At 46.2% G+C, this 16228-nt stretch overlaps 1 protein-coding gene across 2 annotated transcripts in view; it reads right to left on the bottom strand.

The window, feature by feature from the left end:
- The window catches only part of tmtc3 (transmembrane O-mannosyltransferase targeting cadherins 3), a 57270-nt gene that overhangs the window by 30739 nt on the left and 10303 nt on the right, over nt 1-16228 (bottom strand). For both annotated transcript variants that reach the window (XM_078219626.1, XM_078219625.1), the window contains exons 3-5: nt 8285-8503; nt 4476-4575; nt 3135-3250 (exon numbers count right to left, since the gene is read on the bottom strand). In XM_078219626.1, the coding sequence (XP_078075752.1) occupies nt 3135-3250; nt 4476-4575; nt 8285-8503 (435 nt within the window). The remainder of the gene's footprint in view (nt 1-3134; nt 3251-4475; nt 4576-8284; nt 8504-16228) is intronic.

The raw sequence follows: 16228 nt of genomic DNA, 5'->3' as shown, positions 1-16228 counted from the left end.
CAGCGGCAGTATCCTGATGTTCTGCTTTTTCTGGGACATCCTTTCATTGCCTGGAGGTCCTGGGATGCTGAGTTAGGTCTCGATTGATTGTATTTTACCCCATAAGAGATCCTATATGTTGTGTAGCTCTGTTATCCTGTGGAGGAGGGCATGCACCACGGTGTTGTGCTCATGGCTTTATCCTGAGCTCCCCCCAACTCTTTCTGGTATCCTTTCTTTATCCGTACAAAAGGAGACAGCGACGACAATGATTAATAATCTGTACCATTTGTATGAGTGTTTGCTGGTCTTTTCTGTATATGTGGAACAATGATCACTCTGTACTGTAGTAGATTTTGGGGATTTGTTAGTCTGTTCTGGTAAACGTAAAATGGAAAACCCTCAATAAAAACATTCATTTAAAATGACGTACAGCTCTCTCAGCTTTCTGAGGCTGGTTTTACAGAGACCTGGTACCTGTTAGAATCACCTGTAAACAGACACACACCACACACACACATTTCTTGCCTATAAATCTTAAGCATTTCCTTCCATCGCTATGGTGTTAGAGAAAGTCTAAATATTTAGCCAAAGCTGTCTACTCTTCTGCACGTTTGGCTTTGCAAGATCACAGCTGATGGTTGCCAGAAATGTGGATTGCGAAATGAATTGGACTGTGAGCTGTGAGGGGAGACAGCGTCCTGAAACTTTTAACAAGTCCAGACTGGTCGCGAGGATTATTGCCTGCCGTCAGTGCATGTCAGGAAACCACAGGCGGAATGCCTGGCTCCGGACTTGCCTCACAACACTTGTAAGTCTGAACTTCCTTGCTCTGCTGCTGGAAGCGTGGAAAATCAGGGATCTGTCTGCCGGACCACCACAAAACTCTATCCCTAGTCAATTTTTGGTCCCCAGCTGGAATATCAGAGCAGCACACTTAAGGAAGGATGTGAAAGGGTGAGGAGGAGATTTATTAGGATGGTGCTAGGAATGAGGGATTTCAGTTATGGGGAGGGATGAGGGAAGCAGGGGGTGGCTCTCCTTTGGACCTATAATGTTGAGGAGATTTGAAAGAGGTGTTCAAATCATGAATGGTCTTGCTAGAGGAAGTAAGGAGAAACACTTTCCAGTGGCAGAAGTATTGGTAACCAAAGAATTTTGTTTAAGATTTTCACTCCATCTGACGAAGGGGCAGCGCTCCGAAAGCTTATGGTATTTGCTACCAAATAAACCTGTTGGACTTTAACCTGGTGTTGTGAGACTTCTTACTGTGATTGGTAAAAGAACCAGGGATAACATGAGGAAACGATTAATAAACAGGATTTTTACACAGCCGATTACTGTAATCTGGAATGCGCTATCTGAAAGATAGCAATGAAGGATTCAATGTTCACATTCAAAGGAGAATTGGATAAACACATGAAGAAAAGCATTACCTGGCAAAGGGGAAGGAGTAGGGAAGTAGGAATTAATGGGTAGCTCTACCACACAGACTGCACATCCATGATGGGGGCTGAAATGGTTGCATTCTGTGCTGTATCATCCCATGATTCCAGGATTGCATGTCCTCATAATCATGCTGGACAGCCCACCTACTGTATGAGCACCCTGTCACACTGGCAGAGGTTGGAGCAGTGTCCTGCCACTTCACTTGGTAGCAGTCAAGATTTGGAGTGGGCCAGACAAAGGGGTGCCAAAAAAAAGCTTTCTTTTTTTTTCATCTTCCAATCGAGGAACATAGCAGAAATTGACCAGCTCGATTGGTCTGCCCTTTCTCACTGGGACCTCAGTTCCAGTATGGGACATGCCAGCTTGCAGCTAGCTTGGGTACTCAACCTTACTGGTGATTAATGGATGGAATTCTGCCGGAGCTGGGAAAACTCTCCAATTTCTCTGAAGATTAGCATAAGACTTGCCGTCTCTCATGCGATCACCCTCTAACTCTCCAGACAATGAACACAACTCGCATCATCTCCCGCTAGTGCATTTGCCACTTATCTTAGACCCCCGACCTTTGGTTGCCAGTGGACACAGTTTCTCAAGATATTCTGTCCTCTACCCACAGTGGTTCCCAGCTTTTATATGTCACGGCACACCTCTACACCATTAAACATTTTGATGCACACCTCCTATTTTCTCTGTCTTCTTCTCTTACTGGGAACTTCATTTTCACCTTCTCTCTGCCCCCTCGCCTGTTTTTGTTTAAACTTCTCCCCAGTCTCTCTTTTGCTTCTCCCAGGGTTTTTGGGCCCTTTGTGAGTTTTCACTTTTTGTGTCGGCGCATGGGATCTTTGTCTTCAGAAGGATGTGGAGGTTTTGGAGAGGGTACACAAAGGATTTACCAGGAAGTTGCCTGGTGTGGAGGGCATTAACTATGAGGAGAGGTTGGAGAAACTTGGGTTTGTTCTCACTGGAACGACGGAGGTTGAGGGGCGACCTGATAAAAGACTACACAAGATTATGAGGGGCATGGACAGAGTGGATAATCGGAAGCTTTTTCCCAGGGTGGAAGAGCCAATTACCAGGGGGCGTAGGTTTAAGCTGCGAGGGGCAAGGTTTAAAGGAGATGTACGAGGCAAGTCTTTTTTACACAGAGGGTGGTGGGTGCCTGGAACTTGCTGCCAGAGGAGGTAGTGGAAGCGGATACGATAGTGAGTTTTAAGGGGCATCTGGACAAATATACGAATAGGATGGGAATAGAGGGATATGGTTCCTGGAAGGGTAGGGGGATTTAGATCAGTTGAGCAGCATGGTCAGTGCAGGCTTGGAGGGCCGAAGGGCCTGTTCCTGTGCTGTTATTTTATTTGTTATGCTCTAAATCCCACTGGTCATGCACATGGGTCTGACAAATGTAAAAAATCTAAATCACACGTGCGCCTCTTTCCCAGCTGACACATGGACGGGAGATTCGTCGGGTTTTGGAGATGCCGACCACAGAGCTGAAAACAAAGGTTAGTTTTAGTTTAATTACATGAATTTTGAATCATTTTGAATCCTTTGTCATGGTACACTTGGGGGGTCTTCACGGCACGTCGGGAACCGCTGCTTTATAACATACATTTAAATGATAAAAGAGGGGAGCCTCAACTACAAGGGACTCAACAATAACCTGTTTTCCAAGGAAACAAACAATACATTTACAGTGTTATACTTACTCCTTGAGCGACAAAGATTTCATAGACAAAACATATGCCGATGACCGTTATTCCTTGTTCCTTGCATAAAGTTGCAACAGCAACTAATATCACAGTGACCACAATAGGTGCCCACACTGAAGGAAAGAAAAGATTTTGTTATTTCTTTCTGCCCATTCAACTCCCCAAGTGCAAAAATCCAGATCTTCAGTGAAGGACAGTCCAGTAAATAAAAGAACAAGCAAGAAAGATTTGCATTTATATCAGGCCTTTTACAGCTATGAGATCTCCCAAAGCAACCAATTAAATTTTTTGAAGCATAGTCATTGATGTTAAGAGATGTCATAGTCAGAGATGCAGCGGACAAGATGCACACAGCATGCTCCCACAACCAACTACGGCATCTGTTTTTGAAGCATTGGTTGAGGGTTAAATATTGACAAGAGGGAACTTGGGCGTTTGGATGAGATGTTAAACTCTGTCTGGCCTCTGATGTGGCTTAAAAAACCCCATGGTACCATTAGAATGGGGATTTCTCCCCGGTGTCATGGCCAATATTTATCTTTCCACCAACATGCAAAAACAGATTAACTGGTCTTTTGTAATTATTTCATGGGATGTGGACATCGCTGGCTAGGCTTGTGTCTTTATTGCCCATCGTTAATTGCCCTTGAGAAAGTGGTGGTGAGCTGCCTTCTTGAACTGCTACAGTCCATGTGCTGTAAGTACATCCACAGTGCTGTTAGGGAGAGTTCCAGGATTTTGACTCAGTGACAATGAAGGAACAGTGATGGTATCATACCAGGATGGTGTGCGTCTTGAAGGGAAACATGCAGGCGATGGGTGCTCCCATGGGTTTGCTGCCCTCTAGCTGTTAACAGGTCTCAGGTTTGGAAGGTCCCGTTGAAGGAGCCTTGGCGAGTTGCCGCAGTGTATAAACAGCAACGTGGTTGACTCTTAACTGTCCTCTGAAATGGCCTAGCACGCCCCTCAGTTCAAAAACAATTAGGGACAATAAAAATCATGATCATACTCGCAGCTTTACACAGGAAGAATCGCTCAAGACTGACTTCTTGTGATTACTGGCTTCTGTGAACATTCCACCTTTTTCAGGGCCTCTCTTTGTTGAAAGTTTAAGATATATTCAGTTCCATTCAGGTGCCATATCAAGAACTAATACAACATCACCCCACACTAAGCCATGCAGTTTTGAAACTGTCTCAGTGAATATCGGTGATTTTGTTTTCTTTAAACCACCAGCTTTTAACTATGAACAAGCCACTGAATTTGCACGAATAAAACTGTGCTCACACCCCGGGTACGCAGATTCTTTAGCCGTTATGGAACAGCAAAGTACATTACCAATAGAATTGTTGGGACCTTTAGACTTAGTGTACGATAAAAATGCAGCCAAAAAGAAAATGGAGGACAGGAGCTCTGCCCGACCGACAACTCCAGTAACCTGCGGCATAAAAAGAGAGAGAGAAATGTAAATCTCCACACAGGGCCAACATTCAATTATTTACTTCAGCTATAAAGGATATATTGGTGTGAGGATATATTGCAGAGAAACAGGTCACTCAGCCCAGTCTATGTTGGTATTTATATTCCGTTTGAGCCTTGCCACATCCTTCCTCACTTAAATCGGACTGACAAACTTTCCCGAAAATGTATCGATACTCTTTGCTTTAACCACTCACTGCAGGAGTGAGTTCAACACTTCCATTACTCTCTGAGTAAAAAATGTTTCTTCTAAATTTCCTACTGGATTTCTTGGCGACTATCTAATATTGATGGCCTCTGGTTTTCCCTTTGCAACAATAGGAAACATTCGCTCTGTATTCACTCAATCAAAGCCTTTCAAAGACCTCTATCAGGTCACTATTTAGTCTTTTGCCAAGAGAGAACTTGAGAATGGATATACTGGCACTGGAGGGGGTGCAGAGGAGATTCACTAGGTTGATTCCGGAGTTGAGAGGGTTGGCTTATGAGGAGAGAACGAGTAGACTGGGGGTATACTCATTGGAATTCTGAAGAATGAGATGGGATCTTATAGAAACATATGAAATTATGAAGGGAATAGATAAGATAGAAACAAGTAGTTGTTTCCACTGGCGGGTGAAACTAGAACTAGGGGGCATGGCCTCAAATATGGGGGAGCAGATTTAGGACTGAGTTGAGGAAGAATTTCTTCACCCAAAGGGTTGTGAATCTGTGGAATTCCCTGCCCAGTGAAGCAGTTGAGGCTACCTCATTGAATGTTTTTAAGGCAAGGATAGATACATTTTTGAACAGTAAAGGAATTAAGGGTTATGGTGAGCGGGCGGGTAAGTGGAGCTGAGTCCACGAAAAGATCAGCCATGATCTTATTGAATGGCGGAGCAGGTTCGAGGGGCCAGATGGCCTACTCCTGCTCCTAGTTCTTACGTCCTTATGAGAGGGGATTCGGTCTGCCAATTCCTTCCTGATATGTATACCTTTGCATTTCTGATATCATGCTTGTAAATCTTCTCTGCACCCTCTGCCGAGCCTTTATCCCCTTTTTATAAGATGTCTGCACATGGTCCTCTTAATGTGGCCTAATCAAGATTTAAACAGATTTAGCATAACTTCCCTACTTTTCAATCCTATCTCTCTGGAAATAAAGTCCAGTGCTTGGCTTGTTTCATTATTGGCCTTGATGAGCAGTGACACAACTTTCAGTAATTGGGTGTACTGACACACTGCAATCCCTTTGGTCCTCTACTCCATTTAAACTTGCACCAAGTAACCTCCCCATTCTTTCTAACAAACCTCACATTGTGTGCTGAGCTTTGCTTGCCAACTATCTGCCAGTTCTGCATGTTTATTAATGTTCTTCTGTCATATGTTGCAACCCCCCCTCAGTACTTTTTAAACTTCATTTTACAGGATGCTGCCTGGGCCAGCATTTATTGCCCATCCCTAACTGCCCTCCATTTCAGAGGACATTGATGAACCACAATGCTTTGGATCCGGAGTCACACGTAGGCCTGACCAGGTAAGGATGGCAGATTTCCTTCCTTGAAGGGCCAGGTGGGTTTTCAGAATAATTGACAATGGTTTCATGATCATCATTAGATCTAATTCCAGATTTTAACTGAATTCAAATTTCACTATTGCCGTGGCAGGATTTGAACCCGGGTCTCTGGATCTTGTGACAATGTCACTGCCTCCCCGAAACAGTCTTGACCATCTCCCCCAATTTGGTGACATCCACAAATTTAGAAATTGCATGTTAGATTCCAAAGTCCAAACCTTTAATCTAAATTGCGAACAGTAGTAGGCCCAGCGCTGATTATTGTGGGTCCCACCTTCTGCCACTCCGGATAACCAGTCTTCACTCCCACTCTCTGCTTTCTAATCCACTCAACCTGCGTATCTTTGGACGGTGATGGGAAACCGGAGCACCCGGAGGAAACGCATGCAGACACAGGGAGAACGTGCAAACGCCAGACTCCAAACACAGACAGTTACCCAAGGCTGGAATCCCAAACCTGGGTCCCTGGCGTTGTGAGGCAGGAGTGCTAGCCACTGTGCTACCTGCTCTCGAAGTACCAAATGCTGCTACAACCACAGTCTGTAAAAAGGTGTCCCCCCACCCTCCCCTCTCCCCCCCCTCCCCTCCCCTCTCCCCCCCCCCCCCCCCCTGCCGCCCCCCCACATCCCCTCAATCACACTCTAATCTTCACCCCAATTTTCACTCTGAGGTCACACCAAATCTGAGATATTCACATCAGGATTTATGTTGTGCATTATTGAGAGAAATCAGGAAAACGCTCTTAATGCACTTGTTTACAAATAGTGAGCAGTGAAAATCCTCACTGAAGGGTAATGTTAAAGTGCCTATAAACATTCAGATGTATTTGTTAAATACTTAGCCAGTCTTTAAAATTATGAAAGAGTTTGATGAGGATGTTTCCACTTGTGGCGAGTCCAAAACTATAGGCCATAAATATAAGTAGTAATTCTATACCTAGTGTGTGGTTAGAATGTGGAATTCACTGCCACATGGTGTCATTGAGACAAATAGCATAGGATGCATTTTTAAGGGCAGACTGGATGAGCAAGCAATAAGAATGGTACTGATAGGGTTAGAAGAGTGGAAGGAGGCTCATGTGGAGCATAAACACTAGAATAGAACAGCCTGTATCTGTGCTGCAAATTCTCCATAATTCTACTTAATGTGAAATGACTGTCTGGTCTGAGACAAAGGCTAAGTTGTGCCACACAGTGGTGAACAGTTGGTATTACAAGCAATACTGGAACAGTCACTGCCTCCAGACCAGACCACACCATACATAATAAGCCAGACCAGGCTTGTCAATGAATCACCAGCCAAGCAGCTACAATGGAAATGATGAGTCCAGAAATTCTCAGTACTGGGGCCTGGACCAGCCACCATGGCACAATCTAACCTGATTCCTGTGCTCCGGTGGAGATACGACAAGCAGGATCATATCTGGGAGTGAGCCGTGGTCCTCCCCACAAAAGCCTCCTGATGACAGATATGACCAGGACTGGAATTAGGTAATCGTGGATGAGGATGGCCATCTGGTCGTTCTGCCCCCATTCTCCCACTGCACCATCTAAATGATCCGTAAAAAATTCTCAGACTTCTTTCTCAACCACTTAATGTGGAAGTTCTAAGAGTGAAGGACTCACTCACGTCAGAGCTAAAACTGGGAACTGAGAACAAGATGCCTGACTGGGGAAGAATATTATTATCTTTTAAAGTTGAAAACAGAACAATGGAGAATGCAGCGGGAGCTTTTTGTTAATAATGTTGACTTACCTGAGGAAAAGAGCTTTGAAACACAATTGTCTTTTGTGCATCTGGCTTCAGTAAAGTTTATTTATTAGTCACAAGTAGGCTTACATTAACACTGCAATGAAGTTACTGTGAAATTCCCCTAGTTGCCACAATCTGGCACCTAATCAGCACGTCTTTCAGAATGTGGGAGGAAACCGGAGCACCCGGAGGAAACCCATGCAGACACGGGGAGAATGTGTAGACTCCGCACAGACAGTGACCCAAGCCGGGAATCGAACCCGGGTCCCTGGTGCTGTGAAGCAGCAGTGCTAGCCACTGCGCCACCGTGTTAAGTTTGTACAAGCCTCACGCGCATATGCACGTCTAAGTCCTTACTCACCGCTTCTGTGTGAATTGGATGAACCGCGAAAAGCAGAGAGGCAATCAGACTGGACTTCCTGTCCAGGAACAGCTGGCATACTTTGAGATAGATCACGCAGACCACTGCGTGCAGGATGAGATTCAAGAGATGATAGAAAGCAGAATTCAGTTCACTGAAAAGGTAGTTTAAACGGAAGGTGAGCACGGTGAGTGGTCGATAGGATTTGTGGCTCCTTTCCTGCAAAGGAAAAGAAAATCATTTGTCATTTCTCCATTTACAGAAAACAGACAGTATAATGCAATCCAGTCGTTCAACTTCGATAATTCTGGGCTGGTCAAAATTCACCCTGATCAGCGTTTATCAATATTTCAGTTTGAATTGCAGTTTTAATTCTGCCTACAAACTATTCTATCTAAAACAGATGAATGCCACATCATTTCTTGAGTGGTGATGTGGGCGCTTCAGGGTGGCACAGTGGGTCAGCACTGCTGCCTCACAGCTCCAGGGACCTGGGTTCGATTCTCAGCTCGGGTCACTGTTTGTGTGGAGTCCGCGCGTTCTCCCTGTGTCTGCGTGGGTTTCCTCTGGGTGCTCCGGTTTGCTCCTACTGTCCAAAGATGTGAGGGTTAGATGCATTAGCAGTGCTAAATTGCCCCTTAAGTGTCCCGGGATGCATAAGCTAGCGAGATTAGTGAGGTAAATATGTAGAGTTACGGGGATAGGGTCTAGGTGGGATTGTGGTTGGTGCAGACTCGATGGGCTGAATGGCTCCTTCTGCACTGTAGGGTTCCTGTCGATTCTTCCTATGGATATTTCATACCCATCAGCAAGGCCAGACGGTGCCTCAGTTTGAGGCTCAGCTGAAGACAGCAGCTCCAACAGAGCAGCACTCCCTCAGCACTGCCCTGGAGTGTCAGCCTTGTTCAAGGCTGTGGGAGTGGGGCTTGAACTCAGAAACTTCTGATTAATAAGGAAGAATTTAGCCAATGCTTACTGTGTGCAGGACACTTTGTTGGTTACTTGTGGTTTTAAAAAAAGCATTGGCAATCCAAAGATGAAAAGGAATTGTTTTTTAGATACAAAAGCAATAAAATCTTCAGTTTGTAAATTGCAGTATTTTACGGAATTCCTGACACTTCCTCTTGAGGAGAGTTCTGAATGCAGTGGAGAAGAGGCAATTGTAGATTCACTAACATGTTACTAGGGGTGAGGCTTAAAACTGTGAAGAGAAACTTGAGACGTTAAGGATGGGAAGGAGTGATATGATGTAAATCTTCAAGGTTTTGAAGTGTTTATGATAAGGTAAACACAGTATTAGCGTATCACTGTCGAGATAGTAATGAAAAGACCCAATATTAACATAACAAAGGGAATGAAAGGGAGTTTATTTAAAAATCATCCAATCACAAATGGGGAGATGGTGGTGTAGTGGCAATGACGCTGCACTCTTAATCCAGGTTGGCCTAGTGGTATTATCGCTAGACTATTAATCCAGAAATTTAGCTAATATTCTGGGGACCCGGGTTCGAATCCTGCCACGGCAGATGGTGGAATTTGAATTCAATAAAAAATATCTGGAATTAAGAGTTTACCGATGATCATGAAATCATTGTCGATTGTCAGAAAAACCCATCTGGTTCACTAGTGTCCTTTAGGGAAGGAAATCTGCTGTCCTTCCTGTTATGTTTAGTTTAAAGTTTATTTATTAGTGTCACAAGTAGGCTTACATTAACACTGCAATGAAGTTACTGTGAAAATCCCCTAGTCGCCACACTCTGGCGCCTGTTCGGGTACACTGAGGGAGAATTTAGCACGGCCAATGCACCCTAACCAGCACGTCTTTTGGCCTGTTGGAGGAAACCGGAGCGAAACCCACGCAGACACGGGGAGAACGTGCAAACTCCACACAGACAGTGACCAAAGCCGGGGATTGAACCCGGGTCCCTGGCACTGAGGCAGCAGTGCTAACCACTGTGCCACCAACTGGTGATAATGATACATGGAAGCTTTCATTGTTTATTCTCGAAATACGGAGGCTGAGTCTTTGGACCTGTAACGTGACGTTGGTGGCAATGCAGCAGTGGTTACACCTGGGCAAGGGCTGACAGTCAACATTGTTCCGCTGTCCTCCATACGCTTTACTAGGAAGCAATACGGGACCGGATGTCTCCTTAGCTCACTTGCATCGCTGTGTTACTGTTTCCTGGCAGGGCAGGTGGTGGTGCAGCGATTTCTCAGACTTACATTACTTGAAATTAGCAAAACATAAATAAAAATAAATACTTAGCACAACGCTAAACGCTTAACAATGAAAGAAGCAAAGGAGAAAAGGGTAAAAGACAAAAAGAATGACCTGTATGACCCTGAATGAACCCTGCTGTACTTTGCCCCTATAAAGATGGAAGCCACTTACCATCAGCGTGCGACGGCACCTACACGGCACTGACAGCAAACACAGCCCTCATTTCCATATTAAATCCTTATACAATCCATCTGCCAACTCCATCTTACTTCAGTTCACCTCCTGTTGAAACCCTCACCCATGCCTTTATTACGACTGGATTGGGCTATTCCAACACACTCCTGTCTGACCTCTTCAGCTCTCCATAAATTTAAACTCACCCAAAACTCTGTCGCGCATCTCCCAACTTGCATTGTCCCATTCGCCCAGCACCAATGTTCCCTCCAATTTCTGTTTGTTCTGCTTGCTTCACTGTGTGGTCCCTTTAAGACTGTCACATGGCCGCAACAAGGGAACGCTGTTTGTGTGCACCCTTGTTCCCATGTGGCACATTCCCGATTGCTGTGGAGCTGAGCAGGAACACTGCCCATCATCCCTGTGCTCGCTGACAGACATTGCACCCCTTCCCTCAAACCTCTATCCCCCCCCCCTTTCTGATGCCCCTTATAACGCAAGTTTTTGGTCACCTGCCCTATATCAAGGTGTTAAATTTTGTCTGATAATGCTCCTGTGAACGTGTTGGGTGTTTTGACAAGTTAACGGTGCTATATTAATGCAGTTGTTGTTGACTATGTGCAAATGTCTGTTTCTAAAAGTCTGATGTTTTTAGACATTTTGGTCTAAAAAGAAATCAGGTTAATTCCTGTCACAGAGCACAGCTCTCAAAGAGGTCCCTATCTGCTTCAAGAAGATACCATCATCCCAGTCTACTACTTGGATAGTCAGAAGCTTTTTCCCAGGGTGGAAGAGTCAATTACTACGAGGCATGGGTTTAAGGTGCGAGGGGCAAGGTTTAAAGGAGATATACGAGGCAAGTTTTTTTACAGAGGGTGACGGGTGCCTGGATCTCGCTGCCGGGGGAGGTAGTGGAAGCAGATACAATAGTGAGTTTTAAGGGGCGTCTTGACAAATATATGACTAGGATGGGAATAGAGGTATATGGTCCCCAGAAGGATAGGGGGTTTTAGTTCAGTCAGGCAGCATGGTTGGTGCAGGCTTGGAGGGCTGAAGGGCCTGTTCTGGTGCTGTAATTTTCTTTGTTCTGTACCAAAAAAAAGCCAAGCAGCGTGCCTTAATGACCATCAGCCGGTGGCTCTGACATCCATCATTATGAAGTGCTTCCAAAGGTTAGTCATGGCACAAATCATTCCAGCCTCCCAGATTGCTGGGATCCTCTACAGTTCGCCGCCTATAACCACAACAGGTCCACAGTAGACACCATCTCCCTGGCCCTGCACTAAACCCTGGAACACCTAGATAATAAAGACACCTATGTCAGACTCCTATTTATTGACTACAGCTCAGCTTTCAACACCGTTATTCCTACAAAACTCATCTCCAAAACTCTATGGCCTGAGCCTCGGCCCCTCCCTTTGCGACTGGACCCTGAACTTCCTAATCCAAGACTACAATCAGTAAGGATAGGCAACAACACCTCCTCCACGATCATCCTCAACACCAGTGCCCCACAAGGCTATGTCCTCAGTCCCTTACTATACTCCATATTCACCTATGACTGTGTGGCCAAATTCCCTCCAACTCGATTTTCAAATTTGCTGATGACACCACCATAGTGGGTCGGATCTCAAACAATGACGAGACGGAGTACAGGAAAGAGATAGTGAATCTGTTGAACTGATGTGATGATAATAATCTCTCTCGGGACTCTCGGATGGTGGTTTGCCTCCCTGGTGCAGGGGTCCGGGATGTCTCTGGTCGAGTCCCAGAAATCCTGAAGGGGGAGGGAGAGGAGCCGAAGGTCGTGATGCATATAGGTACTGCTGACATAGGTAGGAAGAGGGAAGGGGTCATGAAAAGAGAATATAGGGAGTTAGGTAGACAGCTGAGAAAGAGGAATGCAAAGGTAGTAATCTCGGGATTGCTGCCTGTGCCGCGGGAGAGTGAGAACAGGAATCGGTGGAGAATGAATGCGTGGCTGAGGGACTGGAGCAAGGGACAAGGATTTGGGTACTTGGATCATTGGGACCTCTTTTGGGGCAGGTGTGACCTGTTTAAAAAAGACGGGTGGCACTTGAATCCCAGGGGGACCAATATCCTGGCGGGAAGGTTGGCTAAGGCTACTGGAGAGACTTTAAACTAGAAAGGTTGGGGGGAGGGAATCGAAATGAGGGGACTGAGAGCGAGGAGGTTAGCTCGCAAATAGATAAGGAATGTAAACAGGGTAAGAGGGAGGTTAGACGAGTGATGGAGAAGGGAAGTGCTCAGGCTGAAGGTCTGAGATGTGTCTATTTTAATGCCAGGAGTGTAGTGAATAAAGTGGATGAGCTTAGAGCGTGGATTGCTGCTTCGAATTGTGATGTGGTGGCCATTACGGAGACTTGGATGTCTCAGGGACAGGACTGGGTGCTTCAGGTGCCGGGTTTTAGATGTTTCAGGAAGGACAGGGAGGGAGGCAAGAGAGGGGGGGGGAGTGGCACTGTTGATCAGGGATAGTGTCACGGCTGTAGAGAAGGTGGACGCCGTGGAGGGATTGACTACGGAGTCTCTGTGGGTGGAGGTTAGGAACAGGAAGGGGTCGGTAACGTTGCTGGGTGTTTTCTATAGGCCGCCCAATAGTAACAGAGATGTTGAGGAGCAGATGGGGAAACAGATCCTGGAGAGATGTAGGAATAACAGAGTTGTCGTGATGGGAGATTTTAATTTCCCAAACATAGATTGGAATATCCCTAGGGCTAGGGGTTTGGATGGAGAGGAGTTTGTTAAGTGTGTCCAGGAGAGTTTCCTGACACAGTATGTGGATAAGCCTACTAGAGGAGAGGCTGTACTTGATCTGGTGCTGGCTAATGAACCTGGACAGGTGGAGGATCTCTCGGTGGGTGAGCATCTTGGGGATAGCGATCATAATTCTATCTCCTTCACGATAGCATTGGAAAGAGATAGGATCAGGCAGGCTAGGAAAGTGTTTCTCTGGAGTAAAGGGAAATACAGTGTCATCAGGGAGGAAATTAGACGGGTAAATTGGAAGGAGGCATTCTTGGGGAAAAGTACCGAAGGAAAGTGGAGGATTTTCAAGGAATGTTTGTCTGGAGCTCTGCATGACAACGTTCCGATGATTCAGGGGGGTGTTGGTAGGGTACGGGAACCGTGGTGCACGAAGGTTGTGATGAACCTGGTGAATAAGAAAAGAGAGGCGTACAGAAGGTTCAGAGAGCTAGGAGGTGTTAAGGATTTAGAGGAGTATACGGGATGTAGGAAGGAGCTTAAGAAGGAAATTAGGAGAGCGAGAAGGGGTCATGAGAAGGCCTTGGTGGGTAAGATTAAGGAGAACCCCAAGGCTTTCTACAAATATGTCAAGAGTAAAAGGATGAGATGTGAAGGCATAGGACCCTTAAAAGGTGAAGGGGGAAAAGTTTGTGCGGAACCGTTAGAAATGGCGGAGCTGCTTAATGAATACTTTACCTCGGTATTCACGGTGGAAAGGGATCTGGGTGGTTGTACTGCTGGTTTGCGGTGGACAGAAAGGATCGAGCATGTGGACATAAAGAAAGAGGATGTGTTGGAACTATTGAATGGCATCAAGGTTGGTAAGTCGCCGGGACCGGATGGGATGTACCCCAGGTTACTATGGGAGGCGAGGGAGGAGATTGCGGAGCCTTTGGCGATGATCTTTGCATCGTCGATGGAGACGGGAGAGGTTCCGGAGGATTGGAGGATTGCAGATGTGGTCCCTATATTCAAGAAAGGGAACAGGGACAGCCCGGGAAATTACCGACCGGTGAGTCTAACCTCAGTGGTTGGTAAGTTGATGGAGAGGATCCTGAGAGACAGGATTTATGATCATCTAGAGAAGTTTAGTATGATCAAAAGTAGTCAGCACGGCTTTGTCAAGGGCAGGTCGTGCCTTACGAGCCTGGTTGAGTTCTTTGAAAATGTGACCAAACACATTGACGAAGGAAGAGCGGTGGATGTGGTCTATATGGACTTCAGCAAGGCGTTCGATAAGGTCCCCCATGCAAGACTTCTTGAGAAAGTGAGAGGGCATGGGATCCAAGGGGCTGTTGCCTTGTGGATCCAGAACTGGCTTGCCTGCAGAAGGCAGAGAGTGGCTGTGGAGGGGTCTTTCTCTGCATGGCGGTCAGTGACCAGTGGAGTGCCCCAGGGATCTGTTCTGGGACCCTTGCTGTTTGTCATTTTCATAAATGACCTGGATGAGGAAGTGGAGGGATGGGTTGGTAAGTTTGCTGACGACACCAAGGTAGGTGGTGTTGTGGATAGTTTGGAGGGATGTCAGAAGTTGCAGCGAGACATAGATAGAATGCAAGACTGGGCGGAGAAGTGGCAGATGGACTTCAACCCGGATAAGTGTGTGGTGATCCATTTTGGCAGATCCAATGGGATGAAGCAGCAGTATAATATGAAGGGTACCATTCTTAGCAGTGTAGAGGATCAGAAGGACCTTGGGGTCCGGGTCCATAGGACTCTTAAATCGGCCTCGCAGGTGGAGGATGCGGTCAAGAAGGCGTACGGCATACTGGCCTTCATTAATCGAGGGATTGAGTTTAGGAGTCGGGAGATAATGCTGCAGCTTTATAGGACCCTGGTTAGACCCCACTTGGAGTACTGCGCGCAGTTCTGGTCACCTCATTACAGGAAAGATGTTGAAGCCATTGAAAGGGTGCAGAGGAGATTTACAAGGATGTTGCCTGGATTGGGGGGCATGCCTTATGAGGATAGGTTGAGGGAGCTTGGTCTCTTCTCCCTGGAGAGACGAAGGATGAGAGGTGACCTGATAGAGGTTTACAAGATGTTGAGAGGTCTGGATAGGGTAGACTCTCAGAGGCTATTTCCAAGGGCTGAAATGGTTGCTACGAGAGGACACAGGTTTAAGGTGCTGGGGGGTAGGTACAGAGGAGATGTCAGGGGTAAGTTTTTCACTCAGAGGGTGGTGGGTGAGTGGAATCGGCTGACGTCGGTGGTGGTGGAGGCAAACTCGTTGGGGTCGTTTAAGAGACTTCTGGATGAGTACATGGGATTTAATGGGATTGAGGGCTATAGATAGGCCTAGAGGTGGGGATGTGATCGGCGCAACCTGTGGGCCGAAGGGCCTGTTTGTGCTGTGGCTTTCTATGTTCTATGTTCTCCCTCAATGTCAACAAAACAAAGGACGTAGTCATCGTCTTCAGGAAGCTTAGTGGAGGACATGTCTACATCAATGGAGATGAAGTAGAAATGGTCGCGAGCTTCAAAATTTTACGGTGTCCAGATCACCAACAACCTGTCCTGGTCCCCCCATGCCGACACTATAGTTAAGACAACTCTACTTTCTCAGAAAACTAAGGAAATTTGGCATGCCCGCTACGACTCTCACCAACTTTTACAGATGCACCATAGAAAGCATTCTTTCTGGTTGTATCACAGCTTGGTATGGCTCCTGCCCGTCCAAGACCTCAAGAAGAGTTGTGAACGAAGCCCAGTCCATCACTCAAACCAGCCTCCCACCCATTGACTCTGTCTACACTTCCCACAGCCTAGGAAAAGCA

Source organism: Mustelus asterias, chromosome 9, assembly GCF_964213995.1.
Source record: "Mustelus asterias chromosome 9, sMusAst1.hap1.1, whole genome shotgun sequence".
Lineage (NCBI taxonomy): Eukaryota > Metazoa > Chordata > Chondrichthyes > Carcharhiniformes > Triakidae > Mustelus > Mustelus asterias.
The sequence above is the reverse complement of the archived record's forward strand: the minus strand, read 5'-3'. Positions and strand labels throughout refer to the sequence as shown.